General features: G+C 29.1%; 1 protein-coding gene across 1 annotated transcript in view; it reads right to left on the minus strand.

Moving 5' to 3' along the window:
• The window catches only part of LOC148300758 (diuretic hormone receptor-like), a gene marked incomplete at its 5' end in the record, with an annotated part of 77,799 nt that overhangs the window by 45,223 nt on the left and 5,797 nt on the right, over nt 1-26,779 (minus strand). The window contains 5 exons of the mRNA XM_088274346.1: nt 5,859-5,978; nt 15,386-15,468; nt 18,738-18,818; nt 21,432-21,525; nt 23,514-23,607. Of these exons, the coding sequence (XP_088130472.1) occupies nt 5,859-5,978; nt 15,386-15,468; nt 18,738-18,818; nt 21,432-21,525; nt 23,514-23,607 (472 nt within the window). The remainder of the gene's footprint in view (nt 1-5,858; nt 5,979-15,385; nt 15,469-18,737; nt 18,819-21,431; nt 21,526-23,513; nt 23,608-26,779) is intronic.

A 26,779-nucleotide genomic window follows, 5' to 3' on the forward strand; every position in this document is an offset into this window, starting at 1 on the left:
ATCTACCCCTGCGAGAATTAAATTAATTATTAAATTAATATTTATATTATATTACATTATTAGTTATACTATAACAGCAACTGCTGGCACTAAATTTATAACATTTATAAAAAATATCATTTATTAATTAATTTTGAAAAACATTTTGAGTGTGTCCAAATACTTGTTCACAAAATCTGTATTTATTATAAAGTATTTGGACACACTCAAAATGTTGTAAATAAATTATCTGGTCAAATTATACGCTTAAATAATAAAAATGAAAATGGTATTTTCTGGCGTTTCTCATGTGTGTGATTATAATCCAGAATTCGGACCTCACATACTAATATAAAAGCTTCTGCTTGATAAAAAGCTGCTTTACATCTCACCAATAGATGTCTCTAGTGAAGTTCTAGTGATTCAAGAACAAGGTTTCTAAATTGGTTAATAGAACATCCAAGAATTTGAGTAGTGTGGTTGTCAATAATGGGTAGAATTGGTGAGAATGTTACACGTGTGTAAAGTGATCACTTAAACCAGCCTATGATGGTCGTCAGCCCCGTAAATGCCCAGACTTCCATATTTTTCTTCATCTTTGAAGAGATGTCTAAAAAATTTTCAAAATTATGATCTCAAAAGCAGCGTGATGGTTAGTTACTTATTGAGTGAATTAGTCAAGAGTGACAAAGCATAGCTAGCCAGTTCAAATACTGCTTCAATTTCATGTTGGCTTAATAGATCACAGGGTATGGAGGTGTTCAAAAAATGTGATCAAGATCAGAAGCTATCACTTTGAAAACAGTTTTTCAGGTAACAAAATAGTTATTATTTTTTGACATCTCATCAAAGATGAAGAAGAATATGGAAGTCTGGGCATTTACGGGATTGACGACCGTCATAAGCTGGTTTAAGTGATCACTTTGCACACGTGTAACATTCAACAATTCTACCCATTATTGACAACCACGCTACTCAAATTCTCGGAAGTTCTATTTATATGGACCAATTCCGAAACGTTGTTCTTGAATGATAATAACTTCACTAGAGACATCTATTGGTGAGATGAAAAGAAGCTTTTTTTTAGCAGAAACTATTTTATTAGTATGTAACTGTAATTGGAGATAATCCAGATTTTGTTAACAAGTATTTGAACACATTAAAAATAGTTATTATTTTTTGACATCTCATCAAAGATGAAGAAGAATATGAAAGTCTGGGCATTTACGAGGCTGACGACCGTCAGCAAATAGTTGTTTGGTTTTGGTGGTACATGAACGTAGAAAAAAAACATAAAAATATTTGTGCGACTATCTCGTTAAAACCTTTTGACATACGATATGTTTTGAGTAAATTGATATCTTTCACGATTTGGGAAGGCGCCCGGCCTAAGAAGGTTTTGAGTAAACAGTAAATGAGACCGAAACTTGCAATGGAATCCTCAAATTATATAAAACAACAAAATATAAATTGCCTTGGGTTTTTATTTTAAATTAATCAGATTACGGAAACCAAAACAGCATTTATTTACTGATTTGAAACAGTATTTCATAAAAAGATTGAAATTTTTACGTACACTTTCCCCGCTGTTCCGAGAAAGATATTTGATACAGTATTTTTTTGTTGATATTTATATATCGTAGTCGTACAGGAGAAAGTGACCAACTAACAAAACGTAAAATGTTCAGGAGGGCCATTTCAGTCACTTTTGCTTTGCAAGAAAATGAACATCAATATATTATACTTAATAATATAATGAAGCCCTTATCCGCACCCCAATGGTGCATAGGACACTGCGTCATATAAACGTAGTGTTATCTTGATCGTTTACACATGAAGGAAAGGTGATCAGCCCTCCGCTTCAAGTACCAGTCCAGGGTAATATTGAATAAATATTACAGTGAAAAAATCACTCATATTTATTCTTACCCCCCCTGGGAATCGAACCCGGGTCCTCCAGAATGGTAGCCGAGCGTGCTGACCATTATACTACGGAGGCGGACATTATACTTACATGTTTAAAATCCTTTGAATTTTTTTAGGGCAATATTAAGCTAGTAAGATATAAATTGTCAATGATCTAGTTTTTGTAAAAAATGCACTTTGTCACTTTCTCCTGTATGACTACGATATTTTAAACATGTATCATAAAATCATTATAAATCTTATTACAACTAAATTATATTGTCAATCTTTTCATTAACTCGATTTTTTCATCTGTCACTGCCTATCAATACAAATAAAATACGAAATATTTTTTTTCGTATTTTAAAATGTTGAGATTAAAAAAGATATTTAATTTTAAAATTTCTCACGAAGGATGAAAAAAATGGAACTCTGTATATTTACAGGGCTTATGACCTGTCAGAGGCTGGTTAAGTGATCACTTTATACAAGCGTTGCATTTACTATTCTACCCAAGATTACAAATAAACTACTCAAATTTTCAAAACTCACAAATATGTATATCATAAATCTCATGTCGCTTAGTGCTTGAGTTTGCGACAGCATCAATGGTTGTATTTGGGAACCTTTATTTAGTAGAGACCTTTTTATTTGAGTGTGTCCAAAATCTGGATACCAGATTATTTTACGTGCTGGCAGACGCCTGAGAACATGATTTGCAATTTTAATATATCTTATAATTACCAGTTATTTTATTCACAATACTTTGAGTGGTGAACAAGTATTTGGACACACTTAGAGTGTTGGGTATAATTCTTTGATCAAAATATAATAAATCGATATTTTATGGTATAACCACCTCCATGGTGAAATGGTTATCGTGTTTAGCTACCGTGCTGGCGGTTCCGGGTTCGTTTCTCAGGAGGGGGGGGGCTGAAGATAAATTTTATTGATTTTACACTCTTACACTTATTTAATATTATCCTGGACTGGTGCCTGAAGCGCAGGAGTGAATAACTTGCCTTTATGTAAGTAACGATCAAAATAACGGCGCATCAATATAATGCATGCATCAATAAACGCATCGATGCAATGCTCTATGCACCATTGGGAGCGGATAAGGATTAGAAGAAGAAGAATAATAACAACCTACTAGCTAATATACAAACACATAATAACCACACATATACACTTCTATTCTAACATATTTTCAAAGCAAATCATTGTTCGCAAATCTGTTTTTTTTTTTATTTTACTTTGCAAAGTGGATAATATCGTTTTTAACTTTTTGCTAAGTAAGACAAACAAAACGTTAAGCTGTCTCTTGTGTGCAGTGGCGTGCATTTCATATAGGCACATGAACAGTGCCTGCCTTAATGGAATGGAACAAAATATGGAAAACTGTGATATTAATAATAATTTTCAAAAAAATATTTACAAAAACTACTAGTTTTCTCAGTTATTCCTCCGCGAGAAAACACGCATTTTTAGAGTTAAGGTGCAAAAGTTAAAAAAATATAAATATACAAAAAGTTACTTTTCCTGCTGTCTATCCCGATTTAAAACTCTGTGCACGCCACTGCTTGTATGTATTGTATATTCATCCTGAGGGATATTATATTTATAAGGGAATTTTCACATAAGTACTCTAAAGACAAAGTAACGCTAAGCCGGACTCAGCAAAGCTATTTCTCCAGTGATTCGACGCCAGACACGCTTTTTAGGCCGAATAAATAATAAGACAAATATTTGTGTCGGTTAAAGTCGGCTACGGTAAGTGTAAATAAAAACCAGATAATTTATCAATGTCGCGCACATTTTTCAGTTCAGAAAGATAATGTTATTTTTCGCCTTCAAGTGCGAAGCGACGCGGGGTTAATGGAGACAGTGACACGACAGCTTTAGACTGGCCTATTACTATCTAAAGTTTGTCTACTTCTTTTGTCGAATTAGGGGTATTTGATTGAAGTTGCTCTAAAGGCAATTTGGGTAAATATAAGGGTTACTTTTTTTTGCTTTTAGCACTTTACAGTTTTCCAATATGCAATTTATCTTTTTGCTTTTAACCTTTTTAAAGATAGGAATAGTAAGCATAGTAAATGCAAAATTTCCATATTCTTCTTCATGTTTGTTTATTTATCGAAAATTATAAAAAAACGTGTTTGTAATATAAATATCACTCCTTTTAAAAACGTCATATATCAAAAAACTTGATTTTTCAGGAGATCGTTTTTAAAGTTTAAAAATATAATAAAATGTATAAAAAATAAACATCAAGCCACTTATTGAACTTTTTACTGTGCAACAGATTTTTTTACATAAAACCTGAATGTTTAGTATATTTAAAAAATAATTAAACAATACCTTTTCTTCAAAATGTAAAAACAACACTTTCTGCCCTGTAGCGGGTAAATATTAAGTAAAAAACGTGCCGCTTTTGCTAGGATATAGTATCTTTTCTGGGCATTCCGAAAACATGCCCAACTGAAAATTAACGATTTTTGATATATGACGTTGTTGAAAGGAGTAAGCGATATGTTCTTCTTTCAGTGATTTCATGTATGATATTTTTGAGAAAAATTGTCAATTGTATCCATTTACGTCATTAGTTTCAATAAAAACCTCCTTTATAAAGCTTTTTTCTTACTTCCTTATATTCTCCTGCATTTAGTTCAGCTCAAAATTTGATCGTTTCTAACATGTATAAAAAGTGATCACTGCCAGTTTATGATGGGTCGTAAGTCCTGTAAATAGCAATAATTGCATATTTTTCTTTATCTTTATGTGTATATAAGTAATAAATCTTGATATTATGGAGCTTAAATAATATTTCAGAAGAAAAATTGAAACAGAAGCTCTTTTAAAATTAAAATAAAATCAGTTTTTTTGGTATATAAATACTTGTTGATATGTCAATGATAAATTTTGAAATAATGTGCGTTTGAAAACTATTTCAGTAAAAAAATTAAACACAGAAACTGTTTTAAAAATTAAATAAGACAAATACAATCAAATTTCTGCCAAATAAATACTTGTTCATAATGATGATCAATGATAAATCTTTAAATTAAGTGCATTGTTATACTATTTAAGTAGGAAATTTAAATACTTAAGCTATTTAAAAAATAAAAAAAAATCCCTATAAATAATTATTGTTAAATCAATAATAAGTCTTGAAATTTAGTGTACTTGAATGCTATTTAAGAAGAAAATAAAATACAGAAGCTATTAAAAAAAAAAAGCAAAAAAAAATCTTGAAATTTAGTGCGTTTGAATATTATTCAAGTAAAAAATTCAAATACTGAAGTTATTTTAATATTTGAAAAAAAAATACAAACTAATTTTCAGTGTATGAATAGTTATATATCAATGAGCAATCTTGAAATTGAATGCGTTTGAGTACTTTTATATTTATGTTGTGAATTCAATTACAGGATCTGTTTTTAAATAATTGGTTAAAATATTAAAAATAAAATTCGCTTTGTAAATACTTATAAATATAATATAAACAAGTATTTACACAGCGTATTTCTTTCTAAAAACTTGTATATATGTATAAAGTAGATGATATATATCGCTCACTCCTTTCAAGAACGTCATAAATCAAAAATCGTCAAATTTCAGTTGTGTATGTTTTCGGAATACCCAGAAAATGTACTATATCCCAGCAAAAGAGGCATATTTTTAACTTAATATTTATCTACTACAAAAAGTGTTGTTTTGGCATTTTGAAGAAAATGTATTGTTTAATTATTTTTTTAAATATATTAAATATTTTTTAAATGGAGAAAAAACCTTCAGGTTTTACCTAAAAAGATCTGTTACACAGTAAAAAGTTCAATAAATGGCTTGATATTTATTTTTCATACATCGTTTTATATTTTTTAAATTTAAAAACGTTCTCCTGAAGAATCACGTTTTTTGATTTGTGATGTTCTTGAAAGGAGTGAACGATATTAGAATATTCGACTCACCCACATGATCCTTATAAGAAATAAAAGATTGAGAGCGAGTCCTGCCATCGCCGGAGCCTTATAAATCCAGTCACAAGGGTGTTCTTGCATAAACTGACAAACGTTTGGCATCCCAGCGAGCTGAAAAATAAATGTACAATTCAGAAAATATCAAAACAGAATTGCGAAACAATGTAATACTGGATGGAGCGTTTTTTGTCATCTCTCTCTCCTTATATAACGAATTGGCTGCCATCTTGTCATCTTTATCAGAAGGAACAAAAAAAAGGAAAACAAAAAATAGGAACACGAAAATTGGGAGACAGTAATATGCGTTTAATATCGTAACTTTCACCTATATCGTCCGCCTCCGTAGTGCACGGTCGGCTACCATTCTGGAGGTCGATTCCCAGGGGAGGTCAAATAAATATAAGTGATTTTTTCACTCTCATATTAACTCAATATTACCCTGGACTGGTACCTAAAGCGGAGGGCTAGAGATAACACTGTGTTTATATAATGCAGTGCCCTATGCACCATTGGGGTGCGGTTAAGGGTTTGAATTGAATTATTGTATAAAGTTTTTTGTTAGTGAAGTTAAATACGAAGATAAAAATACGATATCGGGTCTTCACTTTAAATTATACGTTATACAAACTTAATTGGATGCCTTACAAATCAAATAGGACGTTACCTTACATTTTATAAATATAAATATATATATATATATATATATATATATATATATATATATATATATATATATATATATATATATATATATATATATATATATATATATATATATATATATTATATATATTATATATATATATATATATATATATATATATATATATATATATATATATATATATGTATATACATATATATATATATATATATATATATATATATATAAAATATATATATATATATAAAAATATATATATGTATATATATATATATATATATATATATATATATATATATATATATATATATATATATATATATATATATATATATATATATATATATATATATATATATATATATATGTATATAAAAAAAAAAAAAATATATATATATATATATATATATATATATATATATATATATATGTATATATATATATATATATATATATATATATATATATATATATATATATATATATATATATATATATATATATATATATATATATATATATATATATATATATATATATATATATATATATATATATATATATATATATATATATATATATGTATATATATATATATATATATATATATATATATATATATTCGTATTACTACTTCATATACCTTCAGCCTTGAGACTAGCAAGTGCGTTAGTCGTCAAGTTTGCAAGCTTGCGCGATGCGCTGTTATAGTCAGTAGAGTTTTCAGACAATATTTTCAATACTATATTGAATCATGTACTACTTTGATTTTTTTTAAATTTCAACCATTTTAATAAAATACAATAAAATGTCCAATATGTTTTGTAAAACTTCCAATTTGATTTGTCAAACGTTCAATTTGTTTTGTAAAACGTCCAAATTAAATTGAAAAACCTACGTATGTGAAGTAGATTTTTTGAATTTACAGGACGCAAAACGTTTTTAAAAAGCTATTAAGACTTACGGTACCAATCCCACTGTACGGAAGTGAAACGTGGTGTTGGAAAAATAAGAATGAAGGTTTGCTGAATGCATTCGAAATGCGATTATGCAGACGAATGTGCTTTAAAATAATGTTTGATAGATATTGAAATTGTGAATTAAGAGAAAAAAAATCAGGTATTTATCAATGTGAAAATAAGGTAATTATATGTCATAGGTGTCTAATGTGAGATGAAGCATTTACTATTTTTGTACGAAAAAAAATACGGAAGAGAGAGCATTCCAGGGTTTGCGACTTGGCACTAGCTGGCTTAAGAGATCACATTGTACACTTTAGCAATGTTTATCATTCTGCATATTTTGTTATATCAGATCCTGAAATGTGTTTCAGGCTCTCTCCTAAACATATATGAAATACATCGAAACAATTTCATCGTTTTCAATTGAAAAAAGCTATAAAGCAGAATAATAAATATATACTGGCAGCATTATCATAATTATATTATTTCGAGAAATAAAAATACTTTGTGTTCTGATCCACTCACATTTTTATTAACCAACTAGTTTAGGCAACAACCTGTTGCCCTCTTCAGGGTTTCATTTATGACAGTGTTAAGTCATAAATTAAACCCTGAAGAGGGCAACAGGTTGTTGCCGAAACTAGTTGGTTAATAAAAATGTGAGTGGATCAGAACACAAAGTATTTTTATTTCTCGAAATAATATATCAATATGATCCACAAAGTTAATGCTTTCAATATTCAAAACATTATCATAAATAATTCATCAAAAAATCACCCTTTTCAAAAATTCAACCAGCATATCAAATGAATCTAACAACTTTCATAATTAATGCAATGTGGATGTTCAATAATGAGCAGAATGGTAAAGTTACACAAGTGAATAAATTTATCACTAAAGGCATCCAAATGCCAGATTGTAAGTTCTAGAATGCTCAATTGACCGCCTCCGTAGTGTAATGGTCAGCACGCTCGGCTACCGTTCTGGAGGTCCCGGGTTCGATTCCCAAGGGGGGTAAAATAAATATAAGTGATTTTTTCACTGTCATATTTATTCAATATTACCCTGGACTGGTACCTGAAGCGGAGGGCTGATCACCTTTCCTTCATGTGTAAAAACGATCAAGATAACACTGCGTTATATGACGCAGTGCCCTATGCACCATTTGGGTGCGGATAAGGGTATTATTATTATTATTTATTAGAATGCTCAAATGTTTATCTTTTCTTGGTATTAAAACAAGAAATGCATAATTTGTAGGTTGAAAATCTAATGTCTTTAAATAAATTATTAAAAAAATATATGAAAAGTATTCATAGATGCATGGACATTTGTCAGGAATCATTATGGAAAAAACGGTACTTCTGTTATACGAAGCGAATGTTGTTAAAAATAAAAGTATAGAAAAACCGTCAATAAATATAGTAATCACACAATTTTTTTTGTATGTAATATTTTTATCTGCTTCCTATTACGCCACATTTCCAAAAAGATACAAAGATAACGTTAAATTCACCCTGTACGGTAAAAGTACTAAAATATAATAAAAGTATGACTGGGTACCGTTTGTTAGGGTCATTTTGACCGAGCCAATTTGACTTTGTACCAGTTTCTACATCAGTGGTTCTTAACCGGTGTTCCGCGGAGCACTGGTGCCTCGCGAGCTTCTTGCAAGTAATCCGCGAAATTATGAAAACCAAAATGAAATGTTGGAACATTTACTGTGTTATTTGAGTTGCAAATATAATGGCTAGACGGCAGCAAAATATCTTTGTTTCTATGTCATTATACTAAGAACAATTGAAAATATCATGGGAGTTATATGTAGGAATTTGTACAGACGGTGCTTCATCGACGGTGGATTTATTGAAAAGGTTTGTGACCCTTGATTTGTGAATCTTGGCTTATCAATTTGTATGAAGAAATGAGAGTAGCTATATCAAATATTACACCTTGAAATTTGTAAAAGTCGACAAGCTCAGGTTTCACATAAAATCATTCTCACCGCAAAAAGTTATTGGAACATATAGGTTTTTTTTTTTAATTCATGATTTTTTTACTTGTCTGTAATAAAATAATCAGTTTTATTAATGGTAAATGTTAAAAAATTAAACAACTTTGTTTTAACCACTTTTTATTTGTACACTTTATCTAACCGGTTTCGACAAGAACCTTGTCATCACAGGGTTAATGTACTTAATTCTAAAATATTGAAATACTCATAGAAAGGTTGAAGTCAATAACCCTTCCCTTACGATACCAAAAACTTCCACGCACTCCGTACACCATATGAGAATATTATTTTAAAAAACGGGAAAAAACTCTTTAATGTTGTTTTATTGTATAAAGTTTATAAACTGTGCCATAAAGTATCTGCTAAAAACATTAAAGAAAAAAATCTTTAATTTTCCTTATGATCAAGAGTGTTTCTTGAGTTCGAAAAGGTTCAGAACCACTGTTATACATATTGTGTAATCATACAAAACGTATGTTTAGTATTACGTACGCTCGACAAAGCTACATTTTAGTGAAGCCATTACATTTGGGTTGTTTTGCAACGTTACCCAACTAGCCATATATTTACCAGGACTTTATAATTTCCGGCTTCTACAGCCTTTTCGTTTTCCTTTCCCCGAGATATCTGAAGGCATAAAAATAATGTTTTTAAAAGAAGTGGAACATTAACGCTTAATTATATCCTGGCTGTAAAAACCCCATTAATTATACGTACGTTGGTGGGAATTTCAGTGAAGTCTGAAAAAAAACGATTTATTTTATGTAGGAATGTTTTTGTTCATACCACAAATTACTGAAATAATTATTATACAAATTACTGAGATTTTGTTTTAGTTGTTATAAGAGAAAGTATTAAGAACACAATTCTAAACACGCATTTTGCAATCACTGTTTATTATAAAATTCTCAATCGTGAACAATTTGATTAATGAAAGTATATTTTTATAAAAACAATTTGTTGGAAAAAAATTGCTTGAGTTTATTTTAGTTGTTATTAGAGAAAATATCAAGAAAGTAATTCCAAAAACATATCTTGCATCCACATATTGTTTGTATTATAAAATTTAAAATTTTATACCACTTACTTAAAAAAAGTATTTTTTTATTAACACAAATAACTGCATAAATATTTTATTATTTATTGATTCGGCATTAACTTTGTGCATAAATATTGTTTGATCCTATTTTTAGAAAAAAATATTGAGAATACAATTTAAACACACATTTTGCACCTACTATGGTTTATACACATGGTTTATAAAATTTTTACTTGGTTTTTAACAAAATTAAAATACAAACAGGAAAAACTGTTTTATTGTACTAGTTTATAGTTTGACAACGCCTTTTCAAGACGAAACAGCTGTCTTAAAAATAAATTAATGTGTTGGAATGATAAATTGCAATTTTATTTATATTTATAATGACGTATTTAAAAAAAAAAATGTTTTTACTAATGTAATATCAGTTAAGATTTCAATTTGCAATTTTTTTATAGTATTTTTATATTAATATTTCTACAACATATCACGATTCTTCGCCGTAAATTGACCTTGTAATACAGTTTTAAAAATACTTGAGAATATTAGTATCAATATAATAAATATTAGGGGGATATTTGCTAACACAGAATTCATTCCACAGGAGACCACTGGAGAGGTCACACGTCTGTTCACATCCGATTTTTTCAAAGAATGTATACTGGATAAAGAAAAAATATTTTGACAATTTTTTTAACTCCTCACATTTTAATAACTCTTTCCTTTTTCAAACTTAACAATTATTTCGAAGATTTACTTGTTTTTAATGCAAAAACCGTGTTTTAAGAAAAAAAAAACAATTACGTAAAATGTAACCAGGATTTCAAGCAAATTGAGTTCCAAATTAACGAATACTAGGGCTTAAGTACCCATTTTAGTACTTATTGAACGTTACGTTTTGATGAAAACTATGGATGTATTTTTAACAACTTCCTGTCAACGCAAGAGTGATAAGTTGGGGATGAAATTAAATTACCTAATGAAGGTCCAACCCTTTGTTTAGGTATGGAAATAAGGGATCATCGGAATAAATTAAAGCTTACGATCAAAATACAATACTAAATTGACCCAAACTCTTAAGCTACGTTAAAACACAATTCCAAAATTTCAAAGCTTGGATTATATTTAACCTTTCCACTCCGGTGCTAAAATAAAAACAAAAAGAAGACAAAAATTTTAATAATTTAGATTTATTTGTTGAAAACATTTAAAAACCATTTAGCGAAGCTCACGGAAGAAGCATAGGTCCATTCCAGTTGGAAGCTCAAGAGCTACTGCCGAGAGCTGCTAGCGGCGCTAGCCGCTAGCCAGAGGAAGACTGAGAACATTGAGCTTTGAGCTCCTCGCACTTGCACAGGGCAAGTCTCCAAGAGTGAGATGCGAATATAGTGTCACGCTTCCCGCACACTCTTCACGTGCTGTTTATACGCGAATTTATTTCCGATATTCACAAAACACCTCCGGTGTACCCGATTAATTCTGATTATTATAAATATAAATTTTTAAATAAATGCGTACATATGTTATGGAGGAATACTTAAAATCTTAGCTATTCCTCTATAACATATTTACGCCTTATATTTATAGAGATATTGATAATTATTAGAAGCAATGTGTACTAGGTACACAACACCGGGATAGGAGGGTTAATATCTACTGAAACTGTAAGAAGTGGTTAACTGTGCGTACGAAATATTCACGGTCGAATTAATTCATGAGTTTTTAATTAAGGTAGGTATTGGTGTAACTATCGCACTAAGGCTTCGAAATGAAAATTTAAGCGTAATCAAAAATGTAATTAGAATAGTGTGAATCCTGTTATAAGGGTATTTCAGATAGAATTCTTCTTCTTCTAACCCTTATCCGCATCCAACGGCACATAGGGCACTGCATCATATAAACGCAGTTTTATCTTGATCGTTAACACATGATGAAAAAGTGATCGTGAAAGCCCTCCGCTTCAAGTACCAGTTTAGGATAATATTAAATAAATATTAGAGTGAGAAATCACTTGTATTTATTTGACCTCTCCCTGTGAATTGATCCCGGGACCTCTAGTACGGTAGCTGAGCATACTGACCGTTACACTACGGAGGTAGACAATTAAATTTGTAAGATGTAATAAAACACTGATTCGATTAAAAGTATGGTTAAATGTGAGATATCGATGGAAGATATTTTGCTACACATGGAAAAAATTGTTGCAACAATCAGGTTTGGCTAGGTTAGGTTAGTGGGATAAAGTCGAATCATAATCTTCTTCTTCTTTTTTTAGGACTATGTCCTGTCATTCTCCGGTCCGCTCATGGGAGGTGGAAGACCAGCTATCTCTCCATCATTTCATCGAATCATATTCTCAATCTTTACTTTATCAATAGTCATGTTAAGATTGATTATATATGCAGTACTCAATTTGAGTAGTTGAACTGCGGTTGTCAATCATGGGTGGAAAAGTGAAAGTTTCGATTGAATTAAGTGATAACTTTAACCAGGCTATGACAGGTCATAAGATCTGTAAATACCCAGACTTTCATATTCTTCATCATCTATGTTTAAATGTTAAATTGTAAAAATTACTCTCAGCGAAGAAACCATGATTTATGAACAAAGATTTCGACGCACTCAAAATGTTGTGAAAAATAATGTGATTTTCCAATAAGGCCCATTTAACCTTTGATTAAAAAAAACATTTAGTAATTTTTGTTGTTTCACCGAAATGGAGTGTTTTTTTATATCTAAAGTTTAAGAATAGCTGGGTATAGTTGTTTATTATTTATTCATTTTCTTGCAACACTGCTCTTAATTACTTTAGTGCAGTGCCTCATTAGTTCAACGCAAAAATTTGGCCGCCTTCCAGAAACACCCAAGTTTCAAGACCAAAATACAAGTATTTTTATTATTATTTCTCTCCTATCTCAGAGATCAAGGGAATAAATTAAAACTAGGAGTAATGAATTATTTACGACACTGTTTCTCAACTTAAAAACATTTATTGGGGGGAGGAATGGTCTCTGCGTTTTAAACATGCAAAAACCTTAATACCTATGGTGCCGTCTAAATACAAATAAAAATGTTGATTCACAATGTTTTAAGTGTCACAAAACTTGCTCACAAATCTACTTAAAAAAAAATTGACATCTCAACGTAGATGAAGAAGAATATGGAAGTCTGGGTATTTCTGGGTATATTATTCTACCCATGATTGACAAGCATACTACTAAAATATTTGGAACTCCTGCATATATCATTACTATTATGACATTATATATAAGTTCACAAGAGCCATCTATGTTTGATTGAGAAAACTTTTGTAGAACCGTTATATTTGGATGTATGGTAGAACCTAGAACCTATTTAGATACAAGTAAAAATAATCCGGGGTTCGAATTTAGGTATGTATTATATATATATATATATATATATATATATATATATATATATATATATATATATATATATATATATATATATATACATATATATATATATATATATATATATATATATATATATATATATATATATATATATATATATATATATATATATATAAATATATATATGTATATAAATTTGTGTATGACTACATTCAAGTGTTTGCAATACTTGATCATTTTCAGCTTTCCTCGGTCTTCTTCTGCTCTTATTTCTAACAATATACGCATAAAAAATTGTACCGTTTTTTCCTCACTGATTCGTTCTGCATCTCCAAACAATCTCAATACAACTCTCGTTATTTTATCGATAATGCTTATCTCAACCTTGTATTGGGTTTATAATTAAAATTGTCAGTATTTTATCCATACTTTGAGAGTCCTTACTTTAATACGAGAAACCCTTATGTAATTAACCCCTCATCATCATTAAGAATCAACCCTCATCACACCACTTTGAAGTTAATAAAGTTAATCAGAATATTCAGATGATTGTTACTTAAGAGGATGATGGGTAGTGATGCGCGTATCTAAATAATTATCTCGATCCTTTGATTATTCGATTATTTTAATCGATAGTGAAATAAAATCTCAATTAAAAATGTAATAATAAACAAAATTTTGGATTTGTCTTTTAAAGTTTTTTTTTATTTAAACTGGCAGTATATAACAGAGGTTCCAACCCTAATGTTTGAAAGTGAAGCATGAAGTTTGCAAAATAAAGATGAAAGTAGACTTAGAGCAAAACGCAATATTAATGCGATCACTCAAAGCAATGCATACATACATAATTACACAAGTAACATATTGTTTTAATGTCTAAATACAATGTCAATAGTTTTTATATTTTTAATATTAACAATATTATATACATGTTTACCAATTCTTTCTACATTTGTTAAACCTAACAGTGAATTCTACAATTGAAACTGTAAAATAATATTGAAATAAATCTATAATTAGTTTTTTTTTAAATTAAATTTTATTTATTTTATTATATTTATTTACGGTTCACAAACAATGAAAAACATATTACAATAAACGAAATACAGTGAAATACAAATAGTTTTTCATTTCATAGATGTTTTTCATCAATTATGACCAAAAATCTCTGTAAAATCAAAAATATACCAAAAATCTGGTTTTTGAGTGCTTTTCTGTGTTTTCCATGCTTTTATTAATAATTTTGATTTGAAAAAAGATTTAAATTGAATTTATTTGGAATTCGTGCATTTATATGTCAAACCAAACTCGACATCGACGTTTGCGTAATAAATACGATTTCAAGCCTCACTCGATATACAATCGGAAAGAGTTAACATTATAAAAATACAATAAGGGTTTTTTATAAAACTTTTACTTAAAAAATGTTTTATTAATATATGAAAAATAAAATAAAACTTACTTCAGTTAGCTCAGCAGCTCCAACTTCAACGGGCACAAGGACTCTAACAATGGTCCAAAGGGTGACAAAAAATGCCGGAGCACCTAAAAATAAATTTAAATCATAAATACAAATCTAAAAAAAATATATATTATACTTCTTATTTTTATAATGACACATATAAACATATTTTTATCCATTATTGAACTTTTTGTCAATATTCTAATGCTTTATGAATATCACAGTATTTATAGTAATAAAGTTAATTTTAGGAATATCGCAAATATTCCAATTTAATACCAGGACTCGAAATAATCGGCGGATATGAGGAGATGCATGAATGCAAAGACTAAGTGGTATGGCGTTCTATTCTCTCTGACTACCCCTGTGGGGAAGCAGTGTGATGGTTAGTTGGTTTGTTATTACTTTTTTATTTTGTTTATTAAAAGCATTGTTAACTTTGTGGTATGGTCATATAACACTCACTGTATACATCAACGCATGACATTTTACAAAACTGGCCGTTCATTCGTTAAGATAATCTGGAAAAATTAGAAATAAGTAAAGCAATTAATAAAGACTCCAATATAAATATAAGAAGGAATTAAACTTTGAGTCCGCTTTTAAAATTATTTCTATTGAACTCTATCTTGTTTCTCTCTCTTATAAAAACAAAAACAATAATTTTAGTTTTATATAGATAAAAGATCGTAATAATTTCACCTGAATCTACATTTGACCAGATTATGGAAAGATCATTCTGAATCCGGTAGTCATGAAGTAGTGTTTTTTTTAAAGTAGATCACTCAAAGTAAACGATGAATGTAAAGCAAAGTAATTATTACTTATTATATTAAAAAAGAAATAAACAATAAAATGTGGTGGTATATAAAACACTCACTATTTTGGTAACAAATATTTCAGATATTTTTAAAGACCTACCTCAGTTGTCTGGTAATGGATTTAATTTGAACTTTTTCAGTTATTTCAGGAAATTTTCCGGACAGTAAAATGAAAATAGAAATAGAACGTTTCAAAAAATTAAACAACTTGAAACAACAAAGTTGAGGCATTTGAAAAATTTCAGTGTACTGTTTAATACTCGTTTTTTAAAAAATGTTTTGTTGATTTTTTTTGTTGATACTTAGAAGTGTTTTAATTGTTGTACTGTAACATTTCTACCGCATTGTTCAGCAAGACTTAATTGTTTTTTCTTTTTTTATATTATACATTACTTTTAAAAGATAGATCTTATTTTTCAGACCGTGTAAGTATCTCAATAAACTTTACAAAACGATACTTTTCCAAATAGGCATAAGTATAGGATATTTCATAAATTTTATCTCTCTTTGTAGACATTCTTCGCATCTCTCTAATCTCAGCTTCTTAAGGCATATCTCATACATGCAGAATTTTTTGATTTCCGACTTGTCCATTTTTAAGAATTAAAAAAAAACTTTGTCATCCCATGTCTTTAACGGTTTTCTTTGGCGTCTACTTCCAGGCATATTTAAAATGTAAATGATCTTAGCGCTGATAGTTTCGAGATAAAAAGATCGAATTCCCATATTCATCGCTAACCAATTTTGATGAACGATAAATATTAAACCTTTAAATAGGGTTTGTTCTACTCATGGGTAGCGCTAAGGTGTCAGTTGTCCTGGTGAATTAGTACCTCACTTTAGGACCATTCCATGATAGTATGATACCAATATAAGAGTGTAAAATTTCTAAAATGGTAGCTAAATGCCGTAACAACTACACTACGGAGATATTTTATTACTTGCTAGGATCCAATTCGCATTCCTTTAAAAAAAATAAGGTGAAAAAACATCCTTCTTTAAACTCCCACCTTTCTAATCCCTACAGATCCTTCTTTATTATTCACATCTTTCTTTTCTCCATTTCATTACGTATTTTCAGTAAAAGCCATCTATACAATCGTATATATTACGTGCAATTATTTTTATTTGGTTCTTACTATTCCCTAAGAGTATTCCATGACTATATTATTCTTTTGCTATAGGTTACACGCCCATGTTTTTTTCTTTTATTCTGCTCAACTGGAAGAGATTTATTTTTAGCGATATGGCCACAAATTTGTTCATTTTATTTTATTCCTGTGTTCTTGATATGTTACGTATTGTGATTTTGTGGAAAGCGAAGGTCGTATACATGAATACACGTATGTGAATATCAATATACGGTTTTTTCTTTGTCATTCAGTTCCAGGAATATTTTTCAAATTGAATTTACCCGAACGATATTAAAAATAAACAAAAATACGACATTTTATAAATGGATAAAGCAGTCACTTTGTGGTTTGTTTGTAATATTATATTACATTTAAATTTTACTTTTGCTTAGTTAATACCACTTTGTATTAAAATCTTTAAAGATACTAACAAAAATATGTTTGGTAATGAGATTGTATGCATCGAAACACGTGTTACAATATATTGAAATAGGTATTTTATTTTCAATTAAATAAATACTACATTTCACTAGTTGGTGATAATATATATCCAATATTTTTTTTTGTTTAACTTGGTAAATACCAATATTCATTAAAATTTATTGTGAAAAAAATATAAAAATTTTAGATGTATCAAAACATTTTTATAGGCGCCGTGGCGTAGTTGGGTGCAAAATAAATTCAAGAAAGATTTATTTTCAATTGGTCTCAGTGCTTGATGTATTTTTCACCTTTACCTTCCCTATCCTTAGTATCTTACCTGGAGACAAACCTCTGAAAATAGAGGTTTTGTGGGTTATTCCTTTTAAAAAAACTTCACAAAAAATAGTGTTTACCGAATATCAGAATTTAAAACACATATTTTAAAAAAAAGTCATGTATCCAAGCTCTTTATTTTTGTTTTGAAAAATGCGATAAAATAAATATTTGAATGAAAATTTTTACAAAAAATTCAATTTTCACAAAAATTTAATTTTCACAAAAGCAGTATTTACCAAATAAAATCGAATGTCAAAATTAAAAAAAATATGTTTAAAAAAAAGTCAAGTTTCAAGCTCTAGATCTTAATAATTTTATTTTAAAATAATGCGATGAAACAATAATTTTCGTGAATGATAACGTAAGATGCAGCATAAGTGATCAGTGAAAGCAGTTTAAAAAAAAAAAACGATGTAAAATTTCGTTTTACCCTATGTATATTCAAGGTAATGTATAGTTAGTCTCCTTATCATTCATCGTTTACTCATTCATGTCATAGAGCTTAAAATGAATAATGATTGATAAACAGATTGTTATATTACCATATCGCAAAGTTTCAAATAATATTATATTTAGTAAAATATTTAACGGATTAATTTTGGTTTTTAGTTTTTTTTAAACATATTATTATATACATACCCCATCCAATAGAAGCGTAAACTCTCAGTTTGATGTTCTCTCCTGTGAACGTTTTAACCACGAGCATATAGAGATATAGACCTAGAACAAACGAGAAAAATTCATATAATACTGCATAGTCAAAACTAAACTGGTAGTACAACATTTTGAGTGTGTCCAAATACTTGTTCACAAAATCTGGATTATCTCCAATTATCTGGTCAAATTATAAGCTTAATAATAAAAATGAAAATGGTATTTTCTGGCGTTTCTCATGCGTGTGATTATAATCCAGGATTTGGATCTCACATACTAATATAAGAGTTTCTGCTTAATAAAAAGCTTCTTTACATCTCACCAATAGATGTCTCTAGTGAAGTTTTAGTGATTCATGAACAAGGTTTCTAAATTAATTCATATATATAGAACTTCCAGAATTTGAGTAGTGTGGTTGTCAATAATGGGTAGAATTGGTGAATGTTACACGTGTGTAAAGTGATCACTTAAACCAGCCTATGATGGTCGTAAGCCCCGTAAATGCCCAGACTTCCATATTCTTCTTCATCTTTGATGAGATGTCAAAAAATAAACTGGTAGTATGTAAATCCTGTTACCAACCCTAAAGTATGGCAGTGAAACATGAAGTTAGCTTAAGAAGGATACAGGTAGGCCGAACGCAGTCGAAATGGGATCTCTTAAACGGATGTGCGGCAAAACGATGTATGACAGGTGTTCGAATTGTGAAATAAGGGAAGATTTCTCGATAAAAAGAAAAGTGTGTTGGGATGATTTGGCCATGTGGAACGAATGAGTGAGAAAAGAACATTAAAAGAAATGTAACAAGCGAACGTAGTTTTAAATAAAAAAAAAAAATAAAAAAAAACCCTTATCCGCACCCAATGGTGCATAGGGCACTGCGTCATATAAACGCAGTGTTATCTTGATCGTTTACACATGAAGGAAAGGTGATCAGCCTTCCGCTTCAGGTACCAGTCCAGGGTAATATTGAATAAATATTACAGAGAAAAAATCACTTATATTTATTTTTATATTTAGTTTTAAATAGGAGCAGAAAAAAACTGAGAAAACTTGGCACGAGCAAGTATGTCAAATATTTGATAGCGGTCACGTAAGGAGTCGGAATAATCAGCGGGTATACATATATAACAAAATGCATGAATGCGGAAGAGGCTAATGATGTTTGCAAAGACAGAGTGGTGTGGCGTTCTATTTTCTCTACCCACTCCTGGGGAGAAATGGTTAGTTTGTGTTTATAGTTTTGTTCAAATGTCTTGTACAAATAAATAATTAGTTCATCAAGCAATCATTACTAAGAGACAACATCTTCCGATGAACATTTTCTCTTAATGCTTTGGTTTGTTCCTTACTTAAACCGCCCGGAAATGTTGGTAAATAGTGCTGACACAACAAATTATTCAATATTGTCCTTTCAGCAAAACATTGGTTTTCAGAGTCAGGAGAGGAATTTAGGGAAAGAGGTAGAATAAGAATAATGTTACCGCTATCGATTTAACGTAAATTGGAAGGTTGTAATGTATAAGACGGTAGTGATTCGCAAAATAAGTTTATTATACGTTTGTTATTTGGTGAAAAAAGCATAAATATTCCAAAAATACTTAGTATATCCATGCTGATATTAAGCAGTGGCTTGTAAAAATTTCGGCAGTAAAAAAACAGACAATTAATTCATTTGGTTTTTATTTTTATTTGACATGGACGATTATTTTCATTAAAGTTATAACTAATCAAATTTTTTCTTCACTATCAGTATAACATATTTTTCCTCGCTTTATAGTATGGTAGGCACTGTTTATATGCCTATATGAAACACACGCCACTTTCTTTTTGGTACTTTTACAAAATACAGGATGCCATACGTCTCTTTAAGTTTGATCTAAACTAGTCGATTTTCATTAATTGATATTGCTTACTAAAAAAATGCTTTATTTTAAAATTACTAAATATATTGTTAATAATAAATTCGACTTAAAATGTAACTGCCAATTAATGCAAAAAGAAATATTACTACTCAAGCTCAGATATAAATATATTTTTGATGGAATCAAATTCAAGCTCGGTTGTAATTTTTTTCTTAATCTTTTTAAATATTTTAAAATTAAAAACCGGATTAAAAACCCTTGATATTCAGATATGTTTCTTGAAAACAATGAATGTAGACAACAATGATCGAATTCCCATTAAAATAATAATAAAAAAATTGTCTTTTAAAACGAGTACTGAAAAACCCAACCATTGATATTCAGATATATTTTAAGACAACAATGAATATTTTTATTGATTAATTGATATTAATTAGTATTAAAATTGATATTGATTAGTATCAGCGAGCATAAAAAAAACCAAAACCTTGATATTAGGATATGTTTTTAGATAAAAATAAATATTCTTATTGATAGAATTAATACAAAATTGAAATCAAAGTTTATCTATTTAAATGAGTTCAAAAAACGCACCCCTAGTATTTTAACCCGAAAACAAACATGTTTTCAGATAAAAATCAATACTGTTATCGATGCAATTGATATAAAATAAAATAAATAATCTCTTGAAACGAGTATTTAAAAACCCAACCCTTGATATTCAAACATATCTTTGAACTTTAATAACGTATTAAATTGATAATGGAGTTCTAGAAAAGTAATAATAAATTAAAATGAAAAAATCATACTTTACCTTCTACCAGCATCCAGAAGAAGTTTGTCAAGTAGAAGTAATGGAAGAACACAATAAGAACTAAGCACGAGATGTCATCTCTTTGCAGCGAGACCTGGAATAAAAGGTTTTATGTTAATTTAACCCCATAATGTACTGTCCTCCAATTATATCCGGGTATAATAAAACAGTTATTTTATAAAGTTAATCCGCGAATAGTTTCTTCCTATTTACGTTTCAGTAACTATTATTTTAAAAACATCTTTACCATCCCTTTTTTATATTTGTTAGTTATTTTAAAAAAAAGATTCCTTGCGTATTTATATTATTATAACCCTTATCCGCACCCAATGGTGCATAGGGCACTGCATCGAATTTATGCAGTGTTATCTTGATCATTACTTACATGAAGGCAAGGTGATCACTCTTGCGCTTCAGGAACCAGTCCAGGGTAATATTAAATAAATATTAAAGTGTAAAATCACTAATATTTATTTTCACCCCCCCTGGGAATCGAACTCGGGACCTACGGTAGCTAAACACGCTGACCATTACACCACGGAGACGGACAACGTATTTATAAGCAATGGTTTAAAGCATATTTAGTACATATCTCTTAAAATTGAAAGTAAAAAAATCTAAGGGTAAAAGTGATGTATCCACACCATCTCAACATATTTTTCTCCATTTTATTGATAATACTCAGCTAAATCTACCTTTCCTTCCTTGCTTCACCATTTGAACACCTGCCATACATTATTTTGCAATACTTTCGTATGATGTATATGGTCACAGATACCCTCATTAATGACTCACCCTGTATACACGAGTGTGTATATGACAAGCACTATACTTGGGAAGATGCCGAAACCCTCATTAAGCTATCATCCAAAAACCCTCATTAAATTTTAATCGAGAAACATCGCTTTTCATCTGTGAAAATTGTGATGATGTATCGAAAATTGGAGATAAAAAACTAACCATCCTCGTAGAACGTATTAATAACACGGATTTTGGGGTTCAATAAATATTTTTTCTCATCGCAAATTACATTTAGCCTTTACAGTATAATAAAATGCTTTGCAGAAATTAAACGCTATGAGATGAAGGTGAGATAATGATAATTAGAAAATATAAAACAGGTGGCACAAAATTAATCACCTTATCGGAATACATTATAACTTTTGCAAATGGCGTCGCATGTCGATCATATTTGATATTTCGCTCACTCCTTTCAAGAACGTCATAAATCAAAAATCGTCAATTTTCAGTTGTGCATGTTTTCTGAATGCCCAGAAAATGTACTTTATCCCAGCAAAAGAGGCTTATTTTTAACTTAATATTTACCCGCTACAGGGCAGAAAATGCTGTTTTTGCATTTTGAAGAAAAGGTATTGTTTAATTATTTTTTTTAATATCCTAAATATTTTTCAAATGGAGAAAAAACCTTCAGGTTTTACCTAAAAAGATCTGTTGCACAGTAAAAAGTTCAATAAGTGGCTTGATATTTATTTTTAATAAATTGTATTATATTTTTAAACTTTAAAAACATGGTCCTGATAAATCAAGTTTTTTTATTTATGACGTTCTTGAAAGGAGTAAGCGATTTGTGAACTTTACAGCTGCAGTATATTAACAAATTTAAGATGGCGCAAAATTCGTCTTTTAATATTTTTTTATTTAATAAAAAAAAATAAAAATTGATTAATGATACTCTTTATTTCGACCTTAACAATTTTTTCTAGTAAGAGGAAAAGATGATATCCATCATGTGGCTGTCGCCAGTGTAGATACGCATTTGTGCCCGTTTTATAAAGTTCTCTGTATACTGCAGCTGTAGTTGTATGTGTGTGTGTATGGTATGTGTGTGTGTGTATGTGTGTGTGTGTGTGTGTATAAATATACAAATACATAGATAAAAGTTGTAAATTAAAAAATATTTTTTTATTACTCAAATAATGAAACGAAAAATAAACATATGCTTTCGCATACACTTTCTACTCAAAATTTTAAGATGTTATTTTGGCAAAAAAAAAATATTGTTAAATATTAGATAAAAGTTAAAATTGTAATATTTCAGAATTTAAATGTTCAAGTACTTGCCTGAAGGGTTAAATTCAATATCCAGATGAATCCAAAAAGGATGTAGGTACACATCAAATTTGTGTGGATCGTGTTGCGAAGGCATCGAAGATCCCTGAAACAAGAAAAAAACTTATTTTACAAATCAAATATCAAATATACACATTTACTGTATTTATTGTAATTTCAATAATTGAATCCTCGAAATAAGAGCAAATTTAGGTCTAGCATTGTAAAATATTCAAAAGGCAGTAAAATTCAATTCCATCTTCAACGAAAAATATGTTAGTCGCATCATACCACCGGAGACCATCAAAGGTCACATGTCTATTCATGCTCGATTTTTTTAATTAAGAATATACCTATATTGGATTTTTTTTTTGTTTTTCAGAATATACGTAAAAAAATATTTTGTTCATTAAAATTCTAATAGTAATATAATTAATATTGTGTTACTGAGATCTTGCCCAATGTTTGAGCGAAGCAGGTGGATTCTCCAAATGGAGTGTGATGCTCACAACATCGACTCCCTGAACCCGCAGGAGATGCTTAAAAGCGGAGTCGTCACCAAATTGTACTTGGACTACCTGGAAAGTTTAGTTGTGGAGATGAAAAACTACAATGAAGGATGATAAACGTCGGAGCCGAATAATACTTACGGAGCTCAAGTGGAGTGAAGCGGCTGAACGCTGCTGTAACCTCCTTTTTCTCTCCCAAATAATGCATACCCGAATACCTTGCATATATAAGCAGGGTGCAAAAAAATGTGAGAGGGAGAAAAAAAAAATATATAATTAATATTAAGGGATATTTGCCAACACAGAATTCATTCCAGCGGGGACCACCTGAGAGGTCACATGTATAGACATGTGACCTCTCGGGAATAGTCCCGCCCGATTATTTTAAAGAATGTTTTTTAAATATTTTTTTCTGTTTTTTTTTAATATATGTAAAAATATATTAAGAATATTTTTTTAACTCCTTACGTCTCAATAAGTATTTTATTTTCAAAACCATATAATTATTTCGAAGAAGAACTTAATTTTTCAATGCAAACACGGTATTTTAAGAAAAAAAATCATTTACATAAAATGCTACCAGATTTTAGAGATAATTAAACAAATGCTGGACCTTAATAATAAAAAACTTCAAATGCTGAATGAGTCACAAAGTATGAAACTTCGATCAATTTTGTATGAAAATATTCAATGATGAAACATTTTTTTGTTGTTATTTTTTTGACAACCCACTAATCAATTACGATTTTTTAAAAAATTATAAAGAAAATCCTTTTCTCATTTTTTTATGGTTTCGGGGTGTTTTTGGTATACATACGTATATTTTAAATTGTGAATGGTATGTAAGCAAAGCGCTGAGAAGGTATTTTTCTCGAGAACCCTAAAATTTCATCAAGTTTTTTCGACACTTTCACTTAAATTCAGTTAGGGTTTAACTGAAAAATTGTAATTCTAAAACGACCCACCGGAAAACGTAAAGAAAAGGTTCGCCTTAATAACCTTTCTCTCACATTTCTTAATTTATTTTTCCGTCAGAGTAAAACTATACACAGTTTTACAAAGTTTAAAATAAACTGGTATATTTTTTAGCCAAAATTTATGATAGTAGTGGAAAAATCTAATTAAATTGTATTCTGAATCCCAAAAATATAATTTTCAAGCATATGAATTAATGAATTAATTTTTTTCATATAAGTACCATTTTATTCAAACGCTCGAATATTTACGATTTGGATTATTCATCAATATAAATTATTAGTGTCAGTACTTAAGACGATTTTTTAAACTTTTAAATGAATTCTGAGCATCCTAGAACTAACAATAACCTGCTATTTGTCTGGTTTAAATGATCACTTTTTACACTTGTGTAATGTTCACCATTCTGTCTTTTATTGAACATCCATATCGCAATTATTTTTTAAAGATGTATATATTTATGCACTGTTGCTATATAAATATTAGCGCGAACTGCCTAATGAAACAAAGGAATTTGTACAATCTACATATGTATTGATTTTCATAAAATGAGGTTCTCATTTCAATTAAAAGATATTATTTTCATTTCATTTGTAGAAGCATAAAATAATTTCATTAAAACTAACAAAATGCTGAACAAATTCATGAATAATTAAAACTATTTTTTCCGTAATAAATATTGTATGCGGCTAGTATACTGTACTCTTGTCTCTTGTCTGTACTCTGTATTCAGTACAAAAATTGATCAAAATATTGAGACTGAAAAATAATAAAGTTTAAATGGCAGTTTTATGAATAATTTTTATATTTATTTTTATATTTATACTCGTGTATACATATATATATATATATATATATATATATATATATATATATATATATATATATATATATATATATATATATATATATACATATATATATATATATATATATCTTTAAAAAATGCTTAATGATGATGCCAAATGTTACAAAAATATTTAAAGTCTACATTTTTATAATTAATGATACTAAAAATAAAATTATTTATTGATGTAAATACAAAGAATACCATAAATCAAAGATTAAATTTCAGTCATAATTAATGATGAAAGCATTCAAATTTTTTATAGATATATAATATGTGATCAAACCATCCTTTAGGGAAAAAGGAATGATACTTTTTATGATAAAATATTTAAAATAACGTGAAACATAGTAGGTTCTTTGGGTTTTCAGCAGTGACCGTCATTTTGTTTGTAAATTTGAACAGGTAAATTTACGTATCTCGTCCACCCTACGTGTAAAACGTAACTGGTGTAACTTTGAACACAACGAGGGTTGTAAAACATACATAAAGGCTTAATTGATCCATTGAGGGGTGGTTAAAGAACAATAAATGGAGAGATATTCTAAATATACGAGTATGGTGTGGTTTTGTATCTATTCAAACGATTTATGGTGTTTTTGTTGCATATTGTGTCGTTCCACGAGTCCTTTGATACAAATTCGTACTCAAACAATACATTTTGTATTAAACTAGAATGTTAGAAAACGCAATTACTTATTCTCTGTACAACGTGTGATGCAAATTTGTTTTGGATTATCTATGAGAATTACTAAATGTATGTTTATATAATTTTCATCATTTTTGCTTATATTTTAACATTTTGTATTTTGATTGATAATATAGAAGTATCGAATAAGCAAATACATATTAAAAAGTTGTCAAATCGAAGCGAAAGTTGGATATAAAAGTGCCTAAATTATACACATATAATTCGAATACATTTGATAATTTGAGCCATGTCTCGA

Source organism: Brachycentrus maculatus, unplaced genomic scaffold (genome assembly GCF_059751285.1).
Source record: "Brachycentrus maculatus isolate JH-2025_06_01 unplaced genomic scaffold, ASM5975128v1 h1tg000659l, whole genome shotgun sequence".
NCBI classification, from domain to species: domain Eukaryota; kingdom Metazoa; phylum Arthropoda; class Insecta; order Trichoptera; family Brachycentridae; genus Brachycentrus; species Brachycentrus maculatus.